Source organism: Saccopteryx leptura, chromosome 2 (genome assembly GCF_036850995.1).
Source record: "Saccopteryx leptura isolate mSacLep1 chromosome 2, mSacLep1_pri_phased_curated, whole genome shotgun sequence".
NCBI classification, from domain to species: Eukaryota; Metazoa; Chordata; class Mammalia; order Chiroptera; family Emballonuridae; genus Saccopteryx; species Saccopteryx leptura.
Window position 1 is genome coordinate 237,799,610 of NC_089504.1, and position 24,808 is coordinate 237,824,417.

The following is a 24,808-nucleotide window of genomic DNA, read 5'->3' on the forward strand; positions in this document are numbered from 1 at the left end:
CATGTTCTAGGCCAGGTAAGAATCCCTTTGGTGACTGCATGCTGCAACATTTTGCACAATACAAACTGAATCATTATTATTCATAAGCAGTCTTCCACTTAGAGTGGTCACTTAGCTGATTCCACTCATCCCTCCCCCTTGAAAACTACCCAATTGTCTCAGATAGCATTTTTTTTTGTCTTTCCTGGTAACAATTGTGTAGGAGTGGTAGAACTCAGAAACTGCTGTTAACCCCCACTTCCCCCCAGTGAGGAAGCATCTGGACTTTAGGGTGCTTTTAGGATATGTAAGCTCCTATAAGGCTATGTACTTAAACTCAAGATCACAATTGTTCAGGACTCTTTCCTGCTTATATTCTGAAGGCCAGCAAAGAACTAGAAGCTTTACACAATACAGAATACAACAGAAAGTCCTGATTGTTTTATTTTAGCAATAATTTATTATGTTTTATTCCAATTATAAAAGTAGTACCTACTAATTACAAACAATCTGATAAATGCAGAAAAGTATAAATAAAAATAAAAATAGAGAAATCATTTCCATCAAGAGGTATCATCAAGATATTATCTTCCAGGGCCCTGGACAGTTGGCTCAGCGGTAGAGTGCTGGCCTGGCGTGCGGGGGACCCAGGTTCGATTCCCGGCCAGGGCACATAGGAGAAGCGCCCATTTGCTTCTCCACCACCCCCCCCCTCCTTCCTCTCTGTCTCTCTCTTCCCCTCCCGCAGCCAAGGCTCCATTGGAGCAAAGATGGCCCCGGCGCTGGGAATGGCTCCTTGGCCTCTGCCCCAGGCGCTAGAGTGGCTCTGGTCACTGCAGAGCGAAGCCCCGGACTAGAGTGGCTCTGGTTGCTGCAGAGCGATGCCCCAGACGGGCAGAGCATCGCCCCCTGGTGGGCAGAGCATCACCCCTGGTGGGCGTGCCGGGTGGATCCCGGTCGGGCGCATGTGGGAGTCTGTCTGACTGTCTCTCCCCGTTTCTAGCTTCAGAAAAATACAAAAAAAAAAAAAAATTATCTTCCATGCTTTTTTGTTACAAGCAATGAAAAGTATATATAGGTATAATAAAAGTACATATAAGTATAAATACAATATATAGTATTGTTTAGAACTAGATAGGAATTCATAAAATTTTGTTCCTTTTTTTAATATAAAAATGAAGCATAGTTGCAATAACAATCTTCAACTTCACAGAAATATATGACATTTAAAGTGAAAAGTTCCTATAATTGCATTCTTTAGGGACAATTGGTGTCAACCAGTTTAAATAGACTTTCAGAATATATACTTGCGTATACTACATACTAAACACCATTTGAAATTCATTTTAATTATAAGTAAATTAGCGTGACCTTAATATCTTTCAAAACATTTAGTAATTGTGTAATATTCATTATCATTGCATTGAACCACTCCCTTATTATCAGGAGTTTAATTTTTTTTTATTTCAGAAAATGCAATTGTAGGGGCCCAGGGTAGGCTGCCCCCAAATATCCTACAATGTTAATTACTGTAAAATAAAGTTACTTGACAAACAGCGAGCACAAGAAGGGCATCGTTGACCCTCCCTTGTCTCCTTGAATGCAGGAATAAATCTCCTTGTGAAAGGTGCCCTCCTTGCTTTAGGGGAGTGAAGAGAAACCCTCTATCTCTAGAATTAAGAAATCCAGGGCCCAAAGCATGAATAAGCAAACCTTGTTATTCCTTTACTAATTTACTACCCAAGCCCAAATTTTGTTTAGATTCCTCAGTAATAAGCATCCAAACCTAAGTATCTTTGTCCTGTCTTTTTAAAATTGATTTGAGAGAAAGGAAAGGAGAAACATCAATTTGTTGCTCCACATATTTATGCATTCATTGTTTAATTCATTTTTTTTTTTAACAGGGACAGAGAGAGTCAGAGAGAGGGATAGAAAGGGACAGACAGACAGGAAGGGAGAGAGATGAGAAGCATCAATCATCAGTTTTTCATTGTGACACTTTAGTTGTTCATTGATTGCTTTCTCATATGTGCCTTGACCATGGGCCTTCAGCAGACCAAGTAACCCCTTGCTGGAGCCAGCGACCTTGGATCCAAGCTGGTGAGCCAGATGAGCCCGCGCTCAAGCTGGCGACCTCGGAGTCTTGAACCTGGGTCCTCCGCATCCCAGTCCAATGCTCTCTCCACTGCGCCACCGCTTGGTCAGGCCATTAATTCTTGTATGTGCCTTGACCCAGGATGAAACCCACAACCTTGGTGTATTGGGATAATGCTTTAACCAATGGAGCTACCTATTTGTTTGTTTTTAATCAACTGATTTTGGAAAGACAGAAAGGAAGAGAAACGGAGGGGCAGAGGAAAAGGAGGAGGAGGGAGGGAGGAAGGGATGGAGGGGGAGAAAAAGAGAGAGAGAGAGAGAGAGAGAGAGAGGAGCATTTATTTGTTGTTCCACTTAGTTGTGCATTCACTGGTTGCCTCCCATACATTGCCCTCACCGGTCATAGGGCATAGAACCTGCAACGTTGGCATTTCTGGACAACCAGTGTTTTTCAACCAATGGTTTGTGGACTGGTGCCCGACCGTCCAAGTTTGTGTGCAGGTCCATGAAATAGTTAACCACTTAATGGTGTATGAAAATTATAGACCCAATGATTATAGACTCTGTAATCTTCATACACCATTAGAGTGGTTAATGCTCTTGCAGATGGGCAAGAAATTTCTGGCAGACTGGCACTGATGGGGCCTGGGAAAATACTGCTCTAACCAATTGAGCTAATCAGCCAGGGCTGTCCTGTCATTTCTTTACAAATTTACTGTTTCGTTGTTTAAAAAGTACAAAAAGCTGGCTGGAACATCATTTCAGAGAGCATTATTATTCATGATTTCCCATGTGCACATACTAAAGTGTATTTTTTCCTGTTAATCTGGTCTTATGTCCATTTTATTATTGGTCCACCCATAAGACCCCCGAGTAGTGGAGGGGAAATCTCCCCCTCCCAAACACAATGAACATAATTTATTGTGAAGATTTTTCTTATTTCCTTATGATAAAATCCTTCAAGTGGATTTACTGGACCAATGGGTGCATGTATATTATCAGGGCCTGATGTATGCCATTCAACTACCCTCCCAAAAAGGTTAAACACTCAGTAGTTATGTATAGGGGTCTAATTTTTTGTCAGTTTTGATTTTAAAAGACTCAAAGGTGGTATAATTGCAAGTCAGCTACCTTCAGAATAAATATTTGGTTTTATTCCTTCCTATTACTAGCATTAACAGAGTTAGTTTTTAACAAGTTTTATGCCTTCCCCCAACATTTTATTATGAAAAATTTCATACATACAGAAAGGTTTCAAGAATGGTTTCGTGAATACGCTGACTGCACCTACCATCTAGATGCTACATTTACATTCTGCTCTATTTGCTTTCTTATATTTACCCTAGAGGTTTCATGACAAATCTTTGTAGATCAAAACTCTTCAGATGCAAGGCTTCATTTCTGTAACGTCCCCAAATGCAACGCCCTGTACTAAGGAACGTAAATGTGAAAAAGCGCCAAGGTGGGAGCCCAGCTTCTAATCCTCATCCCTCTATAAGACTCAGTTTTCTCACCTGTAACATCGGAATCCCTCCATCCTTGATGAGGATTAAAAGCATAAACCACGGACGCATTCTAGAATGATAGTTGCCATAGTTACGACTCTTTTATTCCCTCCAAGTCTCGGATGACCTTCCAAGTCCAAGCTATAGAATCCACCGCAGGCCTCGTACATCCATCTTAGTCCATTTTACACCCTCAGTCTAAGCAGTTTTAAAATGGGGGCAAGTTGGCCCAGCGAGCTACTGACCTGAGGCTGAGGGCCGCCATGGCCCCACCCGGCCCAGCCCAGCCCAGCCCAGCCGTCCAGGTCTAGTTTTGGCGCAGCGGGGTCAGCCTGCGGCCCGGCTTCCTCCCTCCGACGCCCCACAAGCAGAATGACAGCCCTCCGGGCACACTCTGGGCGCAGCCCGCGTCACTTCAGTGAGTGCTCACGAGTGCCTGTGAGGTAGGCGGCGCGACAGAGGCATAAAACTGAGGCCCAGGGAGGCTGAGCGACTTGTCCACCTCCACGCAACTGGTGAGTGAATTGCTTTCGAGAACTGAACCCAATTAGCTGGATTCTATGGCCTCCCTTTTGGCGCCCAGGGGCCCGCCCTCACCTACAAGGGGTGGGGGCGGGGGCGCTGGCTTGCGCGCACGCGCATTTCTCTCAGCCGCGTCCCCTTTAAGAGGATTCCTTTAGCTTCCTCCGACCTCTTCGCTTCCGCTCCGCGTTCCCACAATGCTGTGCGGCTGAGCGCCTCCGAGCCCGCGGGGACGCTGCGGGGGCACCCCGACTGAGGCGGCGGCTGCAGCGGCGACGTGGGCTGCGGCGGGCCCGCGGCGTCGGGCGGTGCGGATGTCGGGCTGGGCGGACGATCGCGGCGGCGAGGGCGACGGGCGCATCTACGTTGGGAACCTTCCTACCGACGTGCGCGAGAAGGACCTGGAGGACCTGTTCTACAAGTACGGCCGTATCCGCGAGATCGAGCTCAAGAACCGGCACGGCCTCGTGCCCTTTGCCTTCGTGCGTTTCGAGGATCCCCGGTGAGGCCCCGCTCCTCCCGGCCCCCTCCGACCGGAGGCCCCGGGCCCCCGCCCTCCCCCGCCTCCTTCTCTCCCCCCCCCCCCCGGTCTTCCCCTCCCCCTCTCAGCGCAGACCCCTCGCGGCGCCCCCGGGTGGAGGCTGTGGCCTCCTCTCACAAGAGAAGGCTCCGGGCCGCCCTTGGCGCCGTCGTCACTTCCTCTATTATTATTATTATTTTTTTTTTTTACTTAACACAAAAGCTGGGCTTTCGGAGGGCCCAAGCCCGCCGAAACCTGCCTCAGGATTGGTACCGATGACCTTTCTCTCTCTCGCGGCGGAAAGGCACCCTGAAGGGGAACTTGGCCCTCCAACCGGCCCGGAGAGGACTCAGGGAAGAAAGAGCAGGAGTGGCCCGTCGCCCTCCCTGCCCGCAGCCCCAGCCGGCCTCGCCGTTAAGGGGGGTACGGACTGCGGGGCTGTAGATGCCTTTGGAGGTCGTAACGGGGTCTCTGAGACCGGACAGATCTCCGTCCGCGCGCGCCGCCCCGCGCGGCCGGGGCTTCGTCCCTCTAAAAGTATCCGGGAGCCGAAGACACTGACACCCGCGGAGGGTGTGTGTGAACCCCCGCCCCCAAACGAGTGAGGTACCGCTAGCTGCTAAGGGACCCAAGGACTTGGAAGCTCTCGATCCCCACACCAGCTTAAAGGGGTCTTTGTGATTTTGTAAACATTGCTGGGCCGCTGGCCGGGAAAAGACTTAGGAACTTTCAAAACTGACGTTGCTGGTTACTCAACCCGGGATGAATAGGAACCCCGTTCTGTTTCCCAGCATTGTCATTGTCTCAGGGGACGCTTTACCGTCTGTATCCTGCAGGCTTCTCTAAGGAATGACCGTGGGTGTCTTCCCTGACCCTGAACGGGAGGGTAGTAGTGTGGGGCACGGAGAGCTTTTGAGGATGGGGAGGGAGGTAGCACCCTGAGGCTTTGATTGCCAATTTGCCTCAAAAGTGGAACTGGGCATTCAGGTCCGGTGTTGGTTTTTGAGCAGTTCCTCTGTGTCCTGTACCATGTAGGCATTATTTAGCCTTTTTAACCTATGTAGTAGGTAATGTTAATCACGTTTTACAGATGAGGAAATTAAGGTTTCAGAGAGTTGCTAAAAGAGAATGCTAGTAAGGGGTCAAGGTAGAATTTCAACCCCCTGTTCTGCCCTTTCAGAATACATTCTTATTGTATAATATGCTCCATGGTTATCTCTTCCCTCGTTTTTTGCTAATAAAAAAGCTATCATTTGGTATTACTAGATGCCAAATTTCAGGCAAAGCACTGCACACACAGTATCTTATTTTATCCTAACAGTAACTTTTTATTGATTTTAGAAAGAAAAAACCATGGATTTGTTCCACTTATTTATGCATTCGTTGGTTGATTCTTTCTTGCCATGTGCCCTGAGGAATCAAATCTGCAACCTTGGCCTGTGGGGACAGTGCTCTAACCAACTATACCACCCAGCCGGGGCCTAACAGTATTCTTGTGAGAAAGACATTAGTTATATTTAGAGATGTGAAAACTTGACCATTTACCCAGACACCTCTGCTAGTAAAGAGCAGAAGAATTTTGAACTTAATTCAATTTGCATTCAAAGTTTGCTTTACACCTTAGCAGTCCTGCCTCTCTCCTACTGCATGATAAATATAGCCAGGGTTGCACTGCAATATGGTCCTCCTTGCTTTTAATCCTGTGGCAAAAATTTTGACAAGTGATTTTGTGCCTGTGACAACTGAATGAAGCCTTCCTTAGTTTATCTTCAGCTCTGCTTGTCCACCCAAGCTCTGAGGCCATTCTTTCTGCCATCCAATACTGGAGAATCAAATTGGCATTCCCAATTCTCCTAGAGCCCTAGGAAAGACTAAAAGTAACTACCTTTTTTGGTGAAATTGTACCCAGATAGTGGTTTTGACAACTTTTCCAAACTACCAGGAAAACATAAGCTTGAGACAATTTGCATTTGTCTTTTCAGCTTTCTTCTTTTTTTTTTTTTCTTTTTCATTTTTCTGAAGCTGGAAACAGGGAGAGACAGTCAGACAGACTCCCGCATGCGCCCGACCGGGATCCACCCGGCACGCCCACCAGGGGCGGTGCTCTGCCCCCCAGGGGGCGATGCTCTGCCCATCCTGGGCTTCGCCATATTGCGACCAGAGCCACTCTAGCGCCTGAGGCAGAGGCCACAGAGCCATGCCCAGCGCCCGGGCCATCTTTGCTCCAATGGAGCCTTGGCTGCGGGAGGGGAAGAGAGAGACAGAGAGGAAAGCACGGCGGAGGGGTGGAGAAGCAAATGGGCGCTTCTCCTATGTGCCCTGGCCGGGAATCGAACCCGGGTCCTCCGCACGCTAGGCCGACTCTCTACCGCTGAGCCAACCGGCCAGGGCTCAGCTTTCTTCTTAAATGGGCTTTTCTTTCTGTAGACTTGATGGTACTAGGCCTTGTTGAAAAAATATTAAAGGACTAATGGATGGTATGCATTTTGAGAAAGTGCCCACCAAAATTAGAGAAGCACTCTTTTATTGGCAAAATCAGTCATCTGTTGTTTGGGTTTTTTTTTTCTGAATTAGTCCTGTAAGCAATGTTTTCCCATTCACTATTATTTCATCACCAGAAAACCCTGTGACAGCTGTAAAGTTTAGTTCCAATTTTATGAAAGGTCTTCCAACCAAATCAGTATTGCATCAAAATCCTTTTTTATTTCCCCTCAATCTAGGTTTTCCTTTGATACTTGTTATTCATGCCCCTCACTAATGCCAAACTTTTCTTTGCAGAGATGCTGAGGATGCAATTTATGGAAGGAATGGTTATGATTATGGCCAGTGTCGGCTTCGTGTGGAGTTCCCCAGAACTTACGGAGGTCGGGGTGGGTGGCCCCGTGGTGGGAGGAATGGGCCTCCTACAAGAAGATCTGATTTCCGAGTTCTTGTCTCAGGTATGTTCCTTTCAAACCAAATGAGATGATGCATGTGAAATACTTAGCATAGTCTGGCCTCCAAGAAATGTTAACTGTTACTCTTCAGTGCATGGCATTCAGGGGCTTCCTTTTCCATAGCCTGTGCACACTGACAATCTGAAGCCTTGCCCTATTTTGTCAGTGAGACAGGTATCTTGCAAATGAATTGCACCAGTAGTGCACCTTGTTAGAACATAAACTAGTTCTTATAAAGGAGTTTTCTAGTGTTGCAAGGAGAGATGATGGCAAAACCCCTGGAGTTGGAATTCTAAAGATGTTTTCTTTTGGAATGTACCATATTGGACTTAATAGAAAAGATATTCCAGGAGCCAGATTTAAACAACTTAACCCAGTCTTGGATCCCTAAAAAAGCCAGTTTTTGTGATTTTGGACTTATATATAAAAAAAGAACAACTTGATGTCTTAGGGATTGTATTACAAAGTGTAGACCGAAATGTCTAGTGTTGACAAGTGATGAAATGATAAACTCTGAGGTTTATGCATCTTTCAAAATATTAACATACTGGTCAAGACCTGGGGGCTTTTGCACATTTCAGGAGTGTTTTTAGGGCTTTGGTGGAGTGAAATGTCTTGAGTCTGGCACCTTTTTAGATGTGAATATCACAATCACAACTGACTCACATTGGTGCTTAAGAGTGATATGGTCAGTATCTGCCTATCTTGTGCCCCTTTGTAATTTTTTAACCCCAGGACTCTATTCCCTCCTTCAGGATGTCATACATATCTTTTTTTCTCTCCATGCTGCTCTGAAATCCTGCTTAGAAAACTATTAGGAAATGGCTGCAGTCCTGAGCTGTGAGCGGTAAACACAGCCTTTGAGAGCAGGAGCACATTTCCCTTTCATGACATCAGGTAGGGTTGTATGACTCCCGACTAGTTTTAGCGTCTGAGTCTTACCTTTTCCCTCACTGTATTGGAGAATATTGATCTTTTAAGAGGTACTTTGTCTAGTTTGTCAGTTAATCACACCTACAAAGAAACAAACTTTACATTTTTGTTGTGTTATCTTCTGCTAGGCTTTGGTTATTTCATTGGATGGTTTCAAATTCCCATGTCCTGGGAACCCAGTTAGGCAAGAAATCATTGGTACTGATAAATTTCACATGGAAAAAAACTCAAAAGTCTTGGGAGTTTGGTATTAATTATGAAGAACAAAGAGAGAGGCTATGAATACTTAAGAGATTCTAAATCTATAATGAGGTGGACTTATGTTGGAAAGGCTTGTTCTGGAAGATTAGGTAGTACTAGCTTCTTAAGGTGGTTTACCACACATACTTTAGTGTTCTTCTCTGGTTTTGTGTCCCTTATCAAGAGTTGTGATTTGGGGACCCTCAGGATTAAAAAGTAGTGATTAATGGAGAAGGGACTCTAGGTATTGCTGGATCTTAACAGGGTATTTTACACGGCTGAAGGATATGGCTTCTTCTCTTATGTTCTCCATGACTAGGACTTCCTCCTTCAGGAAGCTGGCAGGACCTGAAGGATCACATGCGAGAAGCTGGGGATGTCTGTTATGCAGATGTGCAGAAGGATGGAATGGGGATGGTTGAGTATCTCAGAAAAGAAGACATGGAATATGCCCTGCGTAAACTGGATGACACCAAATTCCGCTCTCATGAGGTGGGTCCCCACCTTCTGTTGAGGAGCTTGTACCCAGTCCACTCCACCTGAAGCTGACCTAGCAGAAGTAGCAACAGGCCATGCGTTTGCCATTTGATGACCTCACAATACCATTAAAAATCTATCTTAAGTGGACAGAGCCAAGGAATTCATCATGTCTAAGCCCTGCAGGGTCATAACAGAGAAGTCTGCAGTCATAGTATTTTTAACCTGGAGACAATACTGGTGCAGTCTGTCATAATGTGATGAGCTATTGTGATAACATCCCTTTCATGACTGGCTTATCTGCAATGTCTCTCGAACCTAAATATTATGGCTGTCCCTCCTCTGGGTCTAGTCTGGGCTCTGCAAGCCAATTTCTTCATCTCAGCTCTTCTAGGTACTGCTACTACGGCTGAGCTGTCACTTCACTTTTCTTTCCCAAAGGGTAGCGCAGGATTCTTTTTGAAACCTGAGCTACCTTGTTATTTCCTTGTGGTTGAACACCTCACACTCAGGGCTTAGTTTTCAATGTCCTTCTTGGATGTCCTTCCTTTCAAGAAGGCAGCTGCTGCTTTGGACCTATCAGTCTGATTTGGGTAGTGACTATCCCTTTGATGCCAGCCATTGAGACCAGATACTAGACTACCAATTGGACATTGTTTTCTTTTTTGTTTGTTTTTTTCTGATTATTCTGTCCTGACTTGTTTTGGGGTTAAGGGAAGTCTGGGGATATGATATCTAGGCCCAGTTCTTTTTCTAAGAATTCATATATTTCCCTAATTTTGAGTTGGAGGCTGTATGGCTTAAAAATGCTTTTGCTAAAACTAATCCCTAGGACTTGAATTTGGAGAAACAAAACAACACCTGGTCAAATTTACTGCAAAGCAGAGCCTCAGGGTAAATCCAATTACTGACTTCATCTAGGAAAAAAGCATCTGGCTTCTTTCATTTTAGCATCTTTAGATCTTCTGAGAATGCTGGCTGATGGCAAAGGGCCTGGAGAAAGGCTGGCCTAAACATGACTCCTGCTTCTTAGCTGAGCTACTCTCAACCCTGGTTCCTCCATAAACAAAATAGTCACAATAATAGCTCTGTCTTGTAAGACTTGCTAGGAAATAAATTATGAAAATAACTAGAGCAACTAGCCCAGGTCCTGACACCTGGGAGATAGTGAGTACAGCTTACCTCCTTTCATAGGTGCCATCAAAGGATGCATAGGAGGAGGCAGGGGATTGAACTATACAGGGCTGAGACAGAAGCAAGCTTACAGTTGTGACTGTGTGAAAGAGTTAATTCTTGCATTTTTATTTAATTATTTTATTTTCCATACAAACAACTTGTAAACCTACATTTGCCTCACTCTGTATATGACTTCTAAGATCCTTTTGAGTTCTCAGACTCTAGGGATTAGTCGTGGTAATTTAGATATCTTAACAGTGCCTGACCTGTGGTGGCGCAGTGGATAAAGCATTGACCTGGAACACTGAAGTCGCCAGTTTGAAACCCTGGGCTTGCCTGGTCAAGGCACATATGGGAGATGATGCTTCTTGCTCCTCCCCCCTTCTCTCTCTCTCTCTCTCCCCTCTCTAAAAACCGAAAAATAAAATCTTAAAAAAAAAAAAATAGATATGTTAACAGTAGTAGCTAGTATTCGAGCATTTACCACATATCAAGTTGCCATTTATTATTTGTGTCACCTTGGGCAGATGATAGCATTCTTTTTTTTTTTTTTTCCATTTTTCCGAAGCTGGAAACGGGGAGGCAGTCAGACAGACTCCCACATGTGCCCAACCGGGATCCACTCGGCATGCCCACCAAGGGGCAATGCTTTGCCCCTCTGGGGCGGCGCTCTGTTGCATCCAGAGCCATTCTAGCGCCTGAGGCAGAGGCCACAGAGCCATCCCCAGCGCCCAGGCCATCTTTGCTCCAATGGAGCCTCGTGGCGGGAGGGGAAGAGAGAGACAAAGAGGAAGGAGAGGGGGAGGGGTGAAGAAGCAAATGGGCGCCTCTCCTGTGTGCCCTGGCTGGGAATCGAACCTGGGACTTCTGCACGCCAGGCCGACGCTCTACCGCTGAGCCAACCGGCCATGGCCAATGATAGCATTCTTGAAATGGGCTAGTAAGAGTACATACCTCATAGAATTGTGAGGGCTTGATGAAATAACGTTGTACCAGGCAATTAGTTAGTGCTTAGTACTTAACTGTTATTGTGTGTTTTGTTTTTGCAAGAGAGACAGAGAGGGATAGGGACAGACAGGAAGGGAGAGAGATGAGAAGCATCAACTCTTTGTTGCAGCAACTTAGTTGTTCATTTATTGATTTCTCATATGTGCCTTGACAGGGTAGGGTTTGGGGCTGCAGCATAACAAGCCGGCGACCTTGGACCTTGGGGTTTCAAACCTGGGTCCTCTGCATCCCAGGCCGAGGCTCTATCCACTGTGCCACTGCCTAGTCAGGCTTAACTATTGTTAGGCAGCTATGCTAAGTGTTGGTATATTTTGTTCGTCTGTGTCTCATTATTCCCTATACTTTTTGTTTGAATTTCAGGGAGAAACTTCCTACATCCGAGTTTATCCAGAGAGAAGCACCAGCTATGGCTACTCACGGTCTCGGTCTGGGTCAAGAGGCCGTGATTCTCCATACCAAAGCAGGGGTTCCCCACACTACTTCTCTCCTTTCAGGCCCTACTGAAACAGGTGACGGGAATTTTTTCTTTATTTTTTAGGCGAACTGAGCTGCTTTGTGCTCAGAATTTACATTCCAGATTGATTTAGTGTCTTAGGAAATTTTTTTAATTTTTTTTTAAAGAAATAAAACTACATAATTTCTACCAGGGCCATTTTAGCAGTGAAACATTTTCAGCTGCAGAAATTGTGGTTTTGGTTCAGAAACAAGTTGTATATTTTTCACCCTTGATTATGGGAGAAAAAAAAAATCAGTGCTGTGTCTTTGTGGGTTGCTCTGCTATGGAGATAAGCAGTTACTGTGACTGAGTGGGCCCAGTCTGTTTAGAAATATATTTTAAACGTTTAGTAATTGATGTGTGTGGTTGTCCTTGATTAAGTTCATAGATTATACCAAACAGGCACGCTAATTTAAAAAACAACACTGAGTTGTTGTACCCACTTGGTAAGGTGCAGGAGTGAATAACTTTATTTGGGGGATAAAGGTAGTTGCTCTGATGGTGGTTGGAGAACTTCCATTCCAAGGGCAGGTTCAGGGTTCTCTTAAAGTTCAAGACCAAGTTTGTAAATTAAGCTGCTTTAAAAACAAACAAACAAGCAAAAAAACCCACTGCAAATAGGGGAAGGGAATGGGCAGCAGCATGAAGATCATTGGGAAACTCTTAGCCAAAAACAAAGTTGACGGTTTTGTTACCAAAAAAAAATCTCTCAAGTTCTTGTTCTATCACTTTAAAAAATGTTTGTGCCTGACTAGGCGGTGACGCAGTTGATAAAGCGTTGGACTGGGATGTGGAAGATCCAGGTTTGAGACCGAGGTTGCCAGCTTGAGCGCGGGCTCATCTGGTTTGAACAAAGCTCACCAGCTTGGACCCAAGGTCGCTGGCTTGAGCAAGGGGTTACTCGGTCTGCTGAAGGCCCGCGGTCAAGGCACATAAGAGAAAGCAGTCAGTGAACAACTAAGGTGTCGCAACGAAAAACTGATGATTGATGCTTCTCATCTCTCTCCGTTCCTGTCTATCCCTATCTATTGTCTCTGACTCTGTCTCTGTAAAATAATAATAATTCTTTTTTTTTAGAAAGAGAAACATCAATTTGTTGTTCCATTTATTTATTCATTCATTGGTTGATCCTTGTCTGTGCCTTGACCAGGGAACGAACCTGCAACCTTGGCTTGTCAGGACACTAACCAACTGAGCTACTTGGCCAGGGCCTTTGTTCAATCACTTATTTCTAAATGTGTCTCATTTCTCCTTGCTATCTAAGCTTTAAAAAATTTTTCAATTTCCAATTACAATTTAATTTCAATACTATTTTGTATTTTTGTATTGGTTTGGGTGTATAGCATAGTGGTTAGAAAATCATACACTTACAAAGTGATTTCCCTGGTATTTCCAGTATGCACCTGGCACCATACATCACAATATTATTGACTATATTCCCTATGCTGTGCTTTATGTCCCTGTGATTATTTTGCAACAATCCCTTCACCTTTTTCACCCAGTTCCCCAATGCTCTTCCCCTCTGGCCACCACCAGTCCACACTCTGTGTCTATGGGCTATGTGAGCTTTAAAAAAAAACAAAAACCTGAAAAGCAAGACCCTCTACTATGTTAGATTCTGCTCATAAGTACAACTTAATGAGTTTGGGGTTAAGTATACACCCATGAAACCACCACCAAGGCCATAACCATATCCATCCCATATAAGGGAAGAATATTTCACATAAGATCTATCCTCTCAGCAAATTTTTATTTATTTTTTTTAATTTATTTTTAGAGATGAGAGAGAGAGGGAGAGAAAGAGACAGAGAGAGAGAGAAGAGTGAGACAGAGAGAAGGAGGGAGGAGCAGGAAGCATCAACTCCCATATGTGCCTTTACCAGGCAAGCCCAGGGTTTTGAACCGGCGACCTCAGCATTTCCAGGTCGACACTTTATCCACTGCGCCACTACAGGTCAGGCTCAGCAAAATTTTAATATACAGTAAGTATTGTTAGCTATCCCAAGACTTTTTTTTTTTTTTTTTTTTTTTGGTGATAGAGAAAGGAACAGATAGGGACAGGCAGGCAGGGAGAGATGAGAAGCACCAATTCTTCATTGAGGCACCTTAATTCTTCATTGATTGCTTTCTCATGTTGTGCCTTGATGGGGAGGAGGGCTACAGCAGAACAAGTGACCTCTTGCTCAAGCTAGTGACCTTGGGTTCAAGCCAGTGACCTTTGGGCTCAAGCCAATGACCTTGGGGTTTGAACCTAGGTCCTCTGTGTCCCAGTCTGACGCTCTGTCCACTGTGCCACCGCCTGGTCAGGCCCAAGACTATTTTTTTATAAGTTCTTATTAGAAAGAGAAACTGTAGGTGTGGCTAATAGCCCTTTTGCATATAATCATTTTGTGGGAAGGTAGATGGTTCTAGATCAGGTGTTTGTTCCAAGGCTGTAGTCTACTTTGAACACTTCAAACCTTAGCAGAAAGTTAGCCCTCAGTTCAGAACAAAGTGGGTACCCAAGAACAAATTCAAGTGTTTGGTGAAGATAAAAGTTTGCTCAGGTCAACAGAAACAGCAACTAAAAAAAGACAACTCAGGTTGTCACATAGTGATCATATGCAATGTCTAATAGTTCTATAAATAGAAAAATTCCACTTAAGTGCAGTTTGGTAAAGTCTTTTTGGGAGAAGATAAAAGGAGATAACGTCTTCCAAATTGAATTTTTTTTTTTTAATTGACAATACCTTTACTTCCACTAGCATCAGGAACTCATTGCCTTATTTTGGCTAGTTCATTCTGAATTCTGTCATTTTTTTTTTTTTTTTTTTTCATTTTTCCGAAGCTGGAAACGGGAGGCAGTCAGACAGACTCCTGCATGTGCCCGACCGGGATCCTCCAGGCATGCCCACCAGGGGGCAATGTTCTGCCCCTCTGGGGCGTCGCTCTGTTGCATCCAGAGCCACTCCAGCACCTGAGGCAGAGGCCACAGAGCCATCCCCAGAGCCCGGGCCATCCCTGCTCCAATGGAGCCTCTGCTGCGGGAGGGGAAGAGAGAGACAGAGAGGAAGGAGGGGGGGAGGGGTGGAGAAGCAGATGGGCGGTTCTCCTGTGTGCCCTGGCCTGGAATCGAACCTGGGACTTCTGCACGCCAGGCCGACGCTCTACCACTGAGCCAACCAGCCAGGGCCTTTTTTTTTTTTTTTTTTTCTGAAGTTGGAAACCGGGAGGCAGTCAGACAGACTACCGCATGTGCCCGACCGGGATCCACCCGGCATAACCACCAGGGGGTGATGCTCTGCCCATCTGGGGCGTTGCTCTGTCGCAACCAGAGCCATTCTAGCGCCTGAGGCAGAGGCCATGGAGCCGTCCTCAGCGCCTGGGCCATCTTTTGCTCCAATGGAGCCTTGGCTGTGGGAGGGGAAGAGAGAGACAGAGAGGAAGGAGAGGGGGAGGGGTGGAGAAGCAGAAGGGCGCTTCTCCTGTGTGCCCTGGCCGGGAATCGAACCCGGGACTCCACGCCAGGCCGACACTCTACCACTGAACCAACTGGCCAGAGCCCCAATTCTGTCTTTAGAAGAGTTAGTTACCGCCTGACCAGGCGGTGGCGCAGTGGATAGAGCGTCGGACTGGGATGCAGAGGACCCAGGTTTGAGACCCCGAGGTTGCCAGCTTGAGTGCAGACTCATCTGGTTTGAGCAAAAATCCCACCAGCTTGAACCCAAGGTTGCTGGCCCCAGCAAGGGGTTACTCAGTCTGCTGAAGGCCCACGGTCAAGGCACATACGAGAAAGCAATCAATGAGCAACTAAGGTGTTGCAATGCGCAATGAAAAACTAATGATTGATGCTTCTCATCTCTCTCTGTTCCTGTCTGTCTGTCTCTGTCTATCCCTCTCTCTGACTCACTCTCTTTCTCTGTAAAAAAAAAAAAAGAAAAAGGATCTTTTTTAGGTAACTGAAGGAATTAGAGCTTTAGTGTTCATAATAACAAAATGCTCTCACATGTTTCCAAGTTTTCATAGGGCACCCCTTCCCAGAATAGCTACTCAGCTCTGTGAGGAGGCTCTTCATCCAGCGTTGGCAAAGAGATATTACCTGTTTGAAAACAGTAACAAAAAAGAATGTTATTGCTGAGCCAGCTTCCCAAGTGGCTCTACTGAGCTGACTTCTCACTTGGTTTGTCATAGAAACAAGTGTAGCTAATATCCTGTTTTTTCTTTTTTTACAGATTTTACTTATTTAGCGAGAGGAGAGAGAGAAGGTGGTGAGCAGGAAGCATCAACTCCTAGTAGTTGCTTCTTATGTGCCTTGACCAGGCAAGCCCAGGGTTTTGAACCAGCGACCTCAGCATTCTAGGTCGATGCTTTATCCACTGCGCCACCACAGGTCAGGCAGTACTATCCTGTTTTTCTACCTGAATAGCTGAAAGAATCAGTTATAAGTGAAACCTCATTAATGCACTTTTTTTTTTTTTTCGCGTTGTCCAACTTTATTGCTCACAAGGTACAGGAAGCCGAGGGGAATGCACTTTTAAATAAGGAGCAGAGATAGGTAAATTAGCCATCTATATGCATATAGGAGTAGAAGGAGACTGTGAACTCACTTTGTCCCAAGAAGCAAAGTCTGACATAAGGTTCTATTTAGAGATAGCATGTGCTCAATAGATATTTCTGCTGAAACAGTGACAACCAGCAGGCCTTAAGATAGAGGATGAAATCTTTATTTTTCTCCACAGTTAACTGAGGTGGTTTAGTGAATCAGAGGCATGGTTAAGTTTTTTACCTTTCCTTCACATCCTTGGTTCAACCAGAGCTTTCCTTTAATTGGTTGGTCCTGACCAAAGAGGTAACCCCTCAGTGGGCAGGGTGATGTTTGTCTCTGGAGGCTGCTCAGAATTTTCTCCTCTAAAGGGATCTCCTGATTCTGAAGTTGGCACTTGGAAATCTGTCTACCCAAGTGCTTATGCTAGTCCTATCCCCAAATATCTAATGTACAGAAGCTATGAGGACCCGTTATCTGCAGAATAGATGAAAACAATTCAACCCACCCAAGGTTCTGAATTTTATTATTGAAGGCCCAGTTATTTATTTTTAAGATTTTATTCATTTTAGAGAGAAAGAGGGAGACAGGTGGGGGGAGGAGCAGGAAGCATCAACTCCCATATATGCCTTGACCAGGCAAGTCCGGGGTTTTGGACCAGCAACCCCAACATTCCAGGTCGACACTTTTATCCACTACACCACCAGAGGTAAGGCCAGCCCAGTTATTTAAAATTTTTTTTAAGTTACTTATTTGAAAGAAATACCAAATTACTCCATTTATTTATGCATTCATTAGTTGATTCTTGTGTGTGCCCTGGCTGGGGATTGAATCCACAATTTTGGCATATTAGGAATATGCTCTACCAACTGAGCTACCTAGCCAGGGCTGGCACAGAGTTATTTTAAAGTTTCCATTTAAAATAGTTGCAGGGAGGTTTAAAGATGCTGATCTTTATACCTGGGGTTGCAAACTGATGGCTCATAGGATGCATCTGGGTTGCAGGTATGTTTTATGTGCATGGTCTTTTATTAAATTTTGAATTAGTTGCTAGTACTTAAAATTTGGGAAGTATCACACAATGCCAGATGTCTAGGTTCCTTGGTTAAATGGGTTCACTTTCCTGCCTGGCACTGAATGAGAAGCAGCGAAAGCAGGGAATGCGCCCTTTCAGGCAGGGCTTGAGCTTCAGGTTTGCTGCTGTCCACACTCCCCGCCCCAGTTCTGTTTTGCTTATTCTGGACTGGCCCCTATAGGTGAGCATAACACTTAGACTCCACTACTATTTTAATGTACCGCCTATATGCACTTTTATGCTTAAAAAAATTTTTTTTTTAATTCGGTGAGAGGAGAGGAGGCAAAGAGACAGATTCCTGCATTTGCCCAGACCAGGATCTACCGGGCAAGCCCACTTAGGGGGTGATGCTCTGCCCATCTGGGGCACTGCTCCATTGCTCAGCAACTGAGCCATTTTAGCACCTGAGGCAGAGGCCATGGAGCTGTTCTCAGTGTGCAGGGCCAAAGCTCTCCAATTGAGCCCTGGCTGCAAGAGGGGAAGAGAGAAAGAGGGAGAGAGGGATGGAGAAGCAGATGGGAGTTTCTTATGTGTGCCCTAACCAGGAATAGAACCCGGGACTTCCACATTCCAGGCTGACGCTGTACCACTGAGCCAACTGGCCAGGGCCACTTTATTTATTTTAATTATTATTTATTTATTTATGTTTTACAGAGACAGAGAGTGAGTCAGAGAGAGGGATAGATAGGGACAGACAGACAGGAACGGAGAGAGATGAGAAGCATCAATCATTAGTTTTTCATTGCGCGTTGCAACACCTTAGTTATTCATTGATTGCCTTCTCAAACGTGCCTTGACTGCGGGCCTTCAGCAGACCAAGTAACCCCTTGCTGGAGCCAGCGACCTTGGGTCCAAGCTGGTGAGCTTTTGCTCAAACCAGATGAGCCTGCGCTCAAGCTGGCGACGTCGGGGTCTCTAACCTGGGTCCTCTGTATCCCAGTCCGATGCTCTATCCACTGCGCCACTGCCTGGACAGGCTGGCCAGGGCCACTTTATACTTTTTTAAGTTGTTAATCTTTTTTACTTACTTTCAGTTTTATTGAGGTATAACTGACATATAACTTTGTATAAATTTAAGGTGTACAACAATTATTTGATATATGTACATATTGCCAGTTACCACAATAACTGGAATTATATTCATCGGACCTGGATGAATATTATTAATATTCATCTCATAGTTTTTTCTTTGTGAGAACTTTAAAGATCTACTCAGCAACTTTCAAATATAAAATACAATATTGTTTTTTTTTAATTATTTATTTATTTATTTTAGAGAGGAGAGAGAAAGAGAGAGAGATAGAGAGAGAGAGAGAAGGGGGAGGAGCAGGAAGCATCAGCTCCCATATGTGCCTTGACCAGATAACTGCAGGGTTTTGAACCGGCAACCTCAGCATTCCAGGTCGATGCTTTATCCACTGCACCACCACAGGTCAGGCAAAATACAATATTGTTAACTGTAGTTATCATTACATCCCCAGGACTTATTTATCTTATAACTTGGAATTTTGTACCTTTTAACCACTTTCACCTAATTCTCAGTTTATATTTCTTGGAGTGCTTTCACATACCAAATTTGGGCCTCGCAGTTCCTACTATGTTCTTAGTTTATAGTTGACTGTGGGACAATCTTGTTAAACCACTTTGGGAAACACATACCTGGGGGGGCCACAAAATACTCCTCCACAACCCGACGGGAATTTTGTAGTAGCTCTTCAGCACAGTTGCCTTCTACCACATTGTCGGATCTCAAGTATAGACATCTATAAAACCAGAAGCTTAAGGTTACCTTGTGGGAGAACACGGCTTCAAGGGCATAGGTGGAGAGGGTCAAGAATGGGAGAACAAGGCACAGCATATTCTTAAGGTTCTGGTCACTGCTCAAAAGTGGAGGAGCTATGGTCAACATTAAGTCAAATGACAGTCTACAGTTTATAGATTCTCCCAACAACCCTGTGCGGTAAGTGGTTATTAATCTTTGGGATTGAGATGTTTATATATTTTTGGATAATTACCATGGGTAAGTTGCTTTTGGTGGATATAGGTAATTAAAGACAATTAAAATACAATGTGTTAAATCTAACAGGTAAGCACAGCTTGCCAAGGGAGTAGAAAAGGACACTGACCCAGACTGGGTAGAGGAACAAGAACTCAGAACAGGTGATGTCAATGCTAAAGGATGGGCAAAAAATAGCTGGATTGGAAGGATGGCAAATCGTCTTCCTAGCAGGTAACCTGCTCAAGAGTGGTTATAAGCGACTTAGAATACTAGCTCCTCAGTGATAGGACTGGGGTCTGCGCCCACTTCGGATGCTCCTAAGTGCTTTTGTCACTGCAGCCACCCTTGTGGAGATAAAAGTGCTCCTTGTAAGATGTACTACATAGTTTCAGAATCTCCCACTGTTCACTGGGCCTATGGCTCCACTCAAGTATCCAGATGGCAAACTAGTGAAACCAAACAGGAGCTAAAAATATCTTATGAGGATTCACTACTGTTTCAGGGTTTAAGAGTGCATGACAGGAGGTCTGAACCTGCTTCCAGATACTCTGGCTGAAGAATAAGCAGTCTGCTCGATCACTGATGGGAGCAGCCAATCTTTCTGCTTTGAGCCAGGCATAGACCTAAGGCTAAACCCAGTGGGACAAAGGGGCAAGGATGTGACATGAACATCTGGGCAGAGGCTGCCTAGAGGGCTAAGGTGTATGATTCTTTTAGAAAAGGAACAGTTCTTTGTGTGTGTGTGACCCAGCCTAAACCTAGACAGAGTAAACACTTATTCATAGTATGAAGAGTCCATTCCAGGATCTGGTACTGTCTTAATTGTGTGGTCGGTTCTGAACAGGTGTGATCTTCCCAGACCTTAAGTGTCTTGCCAAAAAAGTGAAGGTTGCACTAGTTTTTTCTTGCTAATCATACAAGGATTATGTGTTTATTTAAGAAAACTTTGAGAACAAAAATAAAAACTATCATAAAGGTGACCATTGGACTTTCTGGAATTTATATTTCTGTTGGGCACTAGAACAAAATGGATAATATCTTGGGTCCTGAATCACAGCTAATTCACACCCCAGTGATAAGCGTTTTTTCCACCACAGCCACCTTAACATACATAGCATGTGTGCAAATTACTTATCATCTGTGTATCAGTATCCTTATTTGTATGTAGAATGCTTCATATATGTAGTTGATGGGAAGATTAAATAAAAGGACATTAAAAAAAGATCTGATAATGCTGGGATGTATTCTCAGGTCAGTAAGAGATGGATGCTAAATAGCACCTGCTCCTTTTGGTAGGCGTTAGTAGACCCCTGGTACACCACCATCTTCACCATTCATTCAGAGTATAACTGTGCACTTAACCTGCTGTAATCACGCTTAACCTACCTAGTCCCTACAGACTGGAGGGGTGCTAATTGTTCCTGGATGCTTGGAGATTCTGATTCAAGATTCTCGACTACCGCCAGCAGGTTAAATGGTACTGCTTCCCAACAGCTGATCTAATAGCAACTGGTTTATTCACTCATTTCGTAATCAGATTTCCTGTTTGTGACATTTTCAATAAAACAAAATTCACCCCATTTAAATATCACACATTTCCACCTAATTACTGTTTATAATGAAGTTATTTTTAGAATAAACCCACACCTCCCTTTTTTCTTCATCATAAGCTACAGAGAACACAGAGTCTGAGTGGTACACCAAGCAAACCTTTTTCTTTACAAGTTGCTTAATTTTTCTTGACTTTGGAATCATGCATAAAACACTAACCAGGAACTGATGAGCTCTTTAGGAGCCTGTGAACTACAGATTGACTAAATGTCTACCTCACATCGTTTTTCTCAGTCTGAGTTCTATAAGAGAATTTAGCCCAGATACTGGAGGACACCCATTTTGATAATCGACTTTGGTGTATCTTGGCTAATATTAGTCATGAACTATTCTTGGGAGAATTGAAAAGAGTCACTTGGATCTTTGTATTTTAGTTCAGATGAAAAACTCTGGGTGAGAAAGGCTTCAACTGTAAACTAAAAATCCCTGCCCTCTAAAGCCCACAGACCTGTATTTAAACCAGTAACTGGGAAGTGCAAATAAAAAGCGTTTAATTTAATGGAAAACAGCAGGAAGGAAGGAGAAGTGGCTCTGCTGGCCCTTGGACTGGCAATAGGACAGTTCTGCGGTTTTAGTTTCTAAAGAAAACTAGTTTACTCTCAGACCGCCTTACTTTCATCATCTACAAGTCGTTTCCTTTCCTCCTAATTTATTTCTACTTTGGTGCAGACTGGAATGAAAGCTAATCATTTTGACTATGAGTGTTTAGTTCAAATAAGGCTCTAATGGACATCCCAAGCATTGAAGTATTTGACTGCAATTAGATGTCACCTGAGTTAGTCTGGATTTGAGATTAAAGAGAAGTTTTAAGGGGTTGATTTTATTTATTTTTATTTTTAATTTTTTTACAGGGACAGAGTCAAAGAAGAGGGACAGATAGGGACAGACAGGAACGGAGAGAGATGAGAAGCATCAATCATCAGTTTTTCGTTGCGACACCTTAGTTGTTCATTGATTGCTTTCTCATATGTGCCTTGACCATGGGCCTTCAGCAGACCGAGTAACCCCTTGCTCGAGCCAGTGACCTTGGGTCCAGCTGATGAGCATTTTGCTCAAGCCAGATGAGACCGTACTCAAACTGGCGACCTCGGGGTCTCAAACCTGGGTCCTCGGCATCCCAGTCCAACGCTCTATCCACTGCGCCACCGCCTGGTCAGGCTTATTATTATTATTTTTTTTAGATTTTATTCATTTTTAGAGAGAGAGGAGAGGAGGAAGAGCAAGAAGCATCAACTCCCGTATGTGCCTTGACCAGGCAAGCAACAGGGTTTTGGACCAGCAACGTCAGCATTCCAGTTCAACGCTTTATCTACTGTGCCACCGCGGGTCAGGCACTAGGGGTTGATTTTAGATGGCATATCTAAAGCAGTAAGGCTCTGAGTTCCAAACCGTGAAATCTCTTATTCCCAGTGAAACTTAGGGACATGTTATATAACCTTTCTGAGTCTGTTTATCTCTAAAAGAGATACTAGTATTTCCCTTCCAGGGTTGTACGTAACAACTGAGTTAATGCATATAACCATTAGTGCCTAACACATAAGCATGTTAATGCTTTTTAGTTCAAACCAAATGATAGGTTACTAACATGCCTAAAGGTTTCTGTTAGCCCTGGTGGGTTGGCTCAGCGGAAGAGTGTTGGCCCAGCATGTGGAAGTCCCAGGTTCGATTCCTGGCCAGGGCACACAGGAGAAGTGCCCATCTGCTTCTCCACCTTCCCCCCTCTTCTTTCCCTCCCACAGCCAAGGCTCCATTGGAGCAAAGTTGGCCCGGTCACTGAGGACAGCTCCATGGCTTCCACCTCAGGTGCTAGAATGGCTCCCTCCTCAAAGGAGCAATACCTCACATGGGCAGTGCATCGCCCCTTGGTAGGTATGCCAGGTGGATCCCAGTCCTACACATGCAGGAGTCTGACTGCCTCCCTGCTTCTAGCTTGGGGGTGGGGTGGGGATTTCTATTAGCCATTTGGGGCTTTTACAGCAACAGTGGCTATCGCCTAACACCCTAGGTTCCATTTCAAATGTCTGGCAACATGCCTGACCAGTGGTGGCACACTAGATAGAGCATCCACCTGAGATGCTAAGGTCCCAGGTTGCCAGCTCCAGTGTGGGATCATCAACATGATCCCATGGTTGCTGGCTTGAGCCCAAGATCGCTGACTTGAGCGAGGGTCACTGGCTCAGCTGGACCCCCCCCCCCCAACCAGGGCACTTATGAGAAATAATGAACGACTAAAAAGTGCTGCAACTCAGTTGATGTTTTTCTTTTTTTTTTTTTCTTTTTTTTTTTCAGTTGATGTTTTTCATCTCTCACTTCCTGTCTCTCTCTCATGCATGCACATAAAAAAAATGTCAGGCAGCTGTTCAAAACATTAAAGTCCTACAAATGTCATATTTCTAAAATGGAATCATTAACCCAAACTGGTCTCCAAATTTATGGCAAGATTGCTAATCACTGAATATCAAGTCACCATTCCAGCTACCAGATCCAAATCCCTCTTCATCTTTTTCAAAAACTATTCTCTGAATACTTGTTGCATTTCTTTAGTTACCCTCTAGATGACTTGGGGAAATTCTGAATTTGTGCTTCTATTCCCTACTTTCCCAAAGATTGTAATAAAGAATAGTCAACATTTACTGAGGGCTCAGTACTGGATGCTGAGAACATGACGAGCAATAACAAACATGAGAGGAAGGGGAAAGGCAGAGAATCCAGTACCCCTCGGATAGATGTATAAAATACACGTTAGATTGCAGCACTATTGAATACCACGAGAGAACCACAGGTCCTGAGGAAGTAGCAGTTGAAATCTGAAGAAAGAAATTACGCAGGCAAAAAAGGAGTGGACGTGTGATAAATTGAGGGTAAGGGCAAGGGCCTTTAAGAAGCAAAAAGAATGGAAAGCTAGAGGAATTTAAAGTTAGCTTCATTTTAGAGAAGTGGGTAGGGCTTTGGTCAAGTAATGCCCTGCCTGCTTTGGTGAAGCTTTTGTCTATGCAGCCACCTGCCTAGAGCGTCGTGCCCAAGCTACCGGTTCGAGCCAGGGTCAGGGCACACACAGGAACAAATCTGTGTGTGCCTCTTTCCCTTTCTCTCAAATAATTAACCAGTCAGTAAATAAAGCCACTTGAAGGGTTTGGGTAAGAGAATTATTTGTTTTGAAACGCTGTGTAAATCTGAGCAAATTAAACTAGACCTGAGCATCAAAATATGAAAGGACTTGGAACTAATCGTCACCTTAAATGGATGCGAAGGCGCCACAGGCAAGGCTTTGGGGCTGCAGTAGCGAGCTTACCTGTCCTCCAGTACTGACTCCATAGGCTTCACCCCTTCCGTGTCCACCGCGCGAAGCCGGTCGGCAAAGGCGATGGCTTTCTCCAGCCGTGCCACGGCCTCTTGGCTGCCGAAATCCACAAGCGCTAGACGTTCCAGGTGCTCGATCACGTCGGCGGTGATTCTCTCACTTCCCTGGGGAGGACGCGTGAGGGAGGGTATGGGTCATGCATTCAGCCTGCTCCGCCTCCCGGCCCGCTTGCACAACCCGCGTAGACACCCCCGCCTCCTGGTATTTACTGAAGGAACTGCCTTGGAAGTGAAGCCCTGGCGCCCGGCAACAGGGGCCCGAAGGATCCGCCACACAGCTCGAGCCCACATTTCTCCTCTTCTCGGCCTCCGTACGGCGCCCACACGCAAAGCCGAGCGACGTGTCTAAGTG

At 44.8% G+C, this 24,808-nt stretch overlaps 2 protein-coding genes across 3 annotated transcripts; one reads left to right on the forward strand and one right to left on the reverse strand.

The window, feature by feature from the left end:
- Window positions 1-4,277: 4,277 nt before the first annotated feature.
- SRSF9 (serine and arginine rich splicing factor 9) lies at window positions 4,278-12,242 on the forward strand. The gene is made up of 4 exons (XM_066370766.1): window positions 4,278-4,605; window positions 7,402-7,562; window positions 9,052-9,224; window positions 11,754-12,242. Exons 1-4 carry the CDS (start codon window positions 4,418-4,420, stop codon window positions 11,895-11,897), a joined length of 666 nt encoding a protein of 221 aa, XP_066226863.1. The 5' UTR covers window positions 4,278-4,417; the 3' UTR covers window positions 11,898-12,242.
- Window positions 12,243-12,336: 94 nt separating this feature from the next.
- On the reverse strand, window positions 12,337-24,787 carry GATC (glutamyl-tRNA amidotransferase subunit C). Of its 2 annotated transcripts, none has more exons than XM_066370771.1 (5): window positions 24,667-24,787; window positions 24,389-24,561; window positions 19,146-19,249; window positions 15,875-15,967; window positions 12,337-14,909 (listed from the first exon to the last, which is right to left on the reverse strand). In XM_066370771.1, exons 1-4 carry the CDS (start codon window positions 24,745-24,747, stop codon window positions 15,915-15,917), a joined length of 411 nt encoding a protein of 136 aa, XP_066226868.1. In that variant the 5' UTR covers window positions 24,748-24,787; the 3' UTR covers window positions 12,337-14,909; window positions 15,875-15,914. The 2 variants fall into 2 exon arrangements, with proteins under 2 accessions (XP_066226868.1, XP_066226869.1); XM_066370772.1 differs by lacking the exon at window positions 12,337-14,909 and adding an exon at window positions 14,931-15,787.
- Between the last annotated feature and the right edge of the window lie 21 nt (window positions 24,788-24,808).

Bases quoted from the DNA above. Each gene is read 5' to 3' on its own strand.
- SRSF9 (XM_066370766.1), top strand. From the start codon at position 4,418: ATGTCGGGCTGGGCGGACGATCGCGGCGGCGAGGGCGACGGGCGCATC. The intron at 7,563-9,051 runs GTATGTTCCTTT...CTCCATGACTAG, and splicing joins TTTCCGAGTTCTTGTCTCAG to GACTTCCTCCTTCAGGAAGC. The intron at 9,225-11,753 runs GTGGGTCCCCAC...TTTGAATTTCAG, and splicing joins CCAAATTCCGCTCTCATGAG to GGAGAAACTTCCTACATCCG.
- GATC (XM_066370771.1), bottom strand. From the start codon at position 24,747: ATGTGGGCTCGAGCTGTGTGGCGGATCCTTCGGGCCCCTGTTGCCGGG. The intron at 24,562-24,666 runs GTAAATACCAGG...CGTCCTCCCCAG, and splicing joins CTTCCAAGGCAGTTCCTTCA to GGAAGTGAGAGAATCACCGC. The intron at 19,250-24,388 runs GTAAGCTCGCTA...CTGGTTTTATAG, and splicing joins GAGTCAGTACTGGAGGACAG to ATGTCTATACTTGAGATCCG.